The sequence below is a fragment of the Triticum dicoccoides genome, chromosome 4A, assembly GCF_002162155.2.
Source record: "Triticum dicoccoides isolate Atlit2015 ecotype Zavitan chromosome 4A, WEW_v2.0, whole genome shotgun sequence".
In the NCBI taxonomy this organism is placed as follows: Eukaryota; Viridiplantae; Streptophyta; class Magnoliopsida; order Poales; family Poaceae; genus Triticum; species Triticum dicoccoides.
The window spans coordinates 3914220-3917214 of NC_041386.1; the positions used below are offsets into that span (position 1 = coordinate 3914220).

General features: G+C 47.1%; 1 protein-coding gene across 1 annotated transcript; it reads left to right on the plus strand.

Annotated features, from left to right (window-relative positions):
• Positions 1 to 1692: 1692 nt before the first annotated feature.
• LOC119284517 (FCS-Like Zinc finger 17-like) lies at positions 1693 to 2749 on the plus strand. Its single transcript, XM_037563635.1, has 2 exons — positions 1693 to 2139; positions 2240 to 2749. Exons 1-2 carry the CDS (start codon positions 1829 to 1831, stop codon positions 2421 to 2423), a joined length of 495 nt encoding a protein of 164 aa, XP_037419532.1. The 5' UTR covers positions 1693 to 1828; the 3' UTR covers positions 2424 to 2749.
• Positions 2750 to 2995: the final 246 nt, after the last annotated feature.

Below are 2995 nucleotides of genomic sequence, written 5' to 3' on the forward strand. Positions count from 1 at the left end.
GCTCCAGATATGTTCTGTTCTGCAGCGAACGGAGGACATGCAACTATTTACAGTAAGGTGTTTAACCCACATGGGTACGGTCTAGTCTATGGATCGGCACCCCAACCCTCCTAGATGGACTTCTTTTCACGTAAAATTATGCCCTGTTTATTTATTTCTTGTCTTCTAGGCATGTTGAGTTGTGTGCATCTTTCTATATAATGGCCGGATTTGTAGACATTTCGATTGTATCACCTTGATGTGATGATTTAGTTAATAACCCCTTTATAAAAAAACATTGCCCAATCCAGCATCAATTGGTTAGTATATTGATAGGTAATTATTATCTTTTGCATGTCATATCATCCTTTTCTAAACTCTTCTTGTACAACTAAACTTATTTTCTCTTCCACATTCTTTTACTGAAACTTTTTCTGGTTTTGCTTACTACACTAACATGCCATCAAAGAATACCATTGATCCACAGGGCGCATGCTCGTGCAAAATGTTTTGAAATGGGCCGAGGTTGAGAACTAAATGAGTTGTGTCTACGTTGCATTTAGACGGTTTCCATGTTTTATGGAGAATAGCAACAGTGAGACAATGTTTGGATCTGTAAAATGGAGGCATAAATTCCTATATTACCCGAAATGTTAGCTTGACGTTGAGACTATACATACACTAATCTGACCATGATGAGTATCCAACTAAAACATTCCAAAAAGGGACCCTGGTCAACCAAACACCCATCATCATGAATATAGGAGGTGGGGCATGGGAGGATGAAAAAGGGAAAGAAGATCGGTGATGTCGATGATGTTCACTAGCACTGTCAAAGGTTATCGACGCGTGGACATGTAATACATACGATGCCTTCAACAAGTTCAATGTATGCCTAAATATCGGAATGTTGCTCTGACTTTATACCGTTGACAGTTGCACTGGCAAGGGAGGGAAGAGCGGAACTAGTGAGGGAGGGAATAGCAACACCGGTAGTGTGAAATAAGGCGCAAGAGGATGTAGATCTAGAGGGTGAAGGAGGCGTGAGGTAGCGACTTACCTTCTAAGGATAGGATAACTAGCTCCAACAGAATATTGTATGATTAACACTAGTTGAAAAGTGATTCTAGAGTGATTTCTTTCATGGTGGGTAATATAATAAACTAGTAATCTCTTTGTAAAGAAATATAAGATCATTTAGATAGTGATTTAAACGGTCTTATATTACGGTCTTATACATTTCAGCAAAATTTCATCGGTCGGCGCAGATACCGGAGAGATCTTCCGAAGGAAAAAATGCACGGTATCATACACTTCAGCAAAATGTAATCGTTCGATGCAGAAACCGGGGAGAATTTTTGTTGAAAAAGAAACTTCAGCACGTTGTAACCGCTGATTTCTTATCTACTGTGGGCACCGAAGGAGACATCTGAATTATTGTAAGCGACAGGAGAGACACGTCTTGCTCCCTATCACAATAAATAAAGATAGCGTCCACATGTAAGTCGTGACTCATTAGGGTCATCTTATCTGTACTATGCGGCACTGTGCCACGGCGCTGCAAACTTTTTCCATGCTCCTGCGCCATGTGTAGCATGCGGGCGAATATTGTACGTACGACAAGCCTTTCTTTTTTAGCACTGGCAGAGACAGCCTCACTTTTCGCGATGCCAACAAACCAAACTAAAATAAAGATAGCGTCTCTATATAACCATCAACAGCTCGCCATACTTCTCCATTGCCATTGTCGTTCTTCTCAGTTCTCACAGGAATTAACCCCTGCGGTTTCAAGGATCGAGCACGTATAAACCACGAGCAAGCATCTCTAAAAACTTGTTGTCTCGCCGGGATGATTTCGAGGTCTCCTAGCCTCTTCCAGATCGGCGAGGGAGAGGCCCAGGATCAGGATCAGGATCAGGCGGGGACGTCAACAATGGCGACCGCCGGCGAGCTCGTCGGGCTCCGGCTGATCATACAGCCCTCGCCGAGGCGACAACAACGGCCGGCGCTGGCCGTCCTCAGGAGGTCGTCGGTGAGGTCCGCCGCTGCCGACCTACAGGAGAGCAGCGGCTGCCGGCCATTCCTGGGCCTTGAGTTCCTGAAGTGCTGCCTCTGCTGCTGCAAGAAGATCGACGGCGACATGGACGTCTTCGTGTACAAGTAAGAAAGATCAGATATGCACCCTCCTCATTCAATCTCTATGCTTATTGTTACTTGGCTTGAGCTGAGATTCTTACGGTTCTTGGGATTATTTCTGCAGGGGAGAGCAAGCCTTCTGCAGCGCCGAGTGCCGGTCTCAGCAGATTGCGAGGGAGGAGCGGCGGGAGATCGAGATCCTGGTCAGGAAGCGCCGTGACGCGTTCCACAGCCGCCGTGCAGCGCCGGGCAAGACGATCGGAGGACCGGACGGGCACGCGAGGGTGCAAATATCAAGTTTTTGCTAGTTAATTAGATCCTTGCTGTACTTGCAGTGAGCAAGTGACAAACGAAGGAGAGTAAAGTGTAGAAAACCATCATTTTAAAGGCTAGGTTTGCGAAAAATACTAAGATACATTTTCTCTACACAAAACACTATATCTTGCGTAATGGTTTTGTAAAAACCATCGATCGGCGGATCTGACCCTGTTAAATGAGTTTATGACAGGTGGGGCCCACCAGTTAGACTGACGTGGCACCGCTTAACATCTCACATGTAACGGTGATGTTTGGTAGTATTATCATCATCATGTGTGGCCCTATGGGGTCCACATGTCAATGGAAGAAAAAAAAAGTGTTCATCTTACCGCCACCCGTCCAGAGCCATGGCAGAGGCACACCGTCGGCCGTTCCGACCCCGGCCACGACAGAGGCCCCTCGTTGTCATTGTCGCACCAAGGGCGAGGCAAAGAGGACGCCGCCTGCCCGCCCGGCTAAGGAGCGGCCTGTCGCCATGCGCCGGTGGGTCCCCCCGTGCCCGGCCGAGGAGCGGCCTGCCGCCATGCGCTGGTGGGTCTTGGTATTTTCGCAGCCGGCGCTG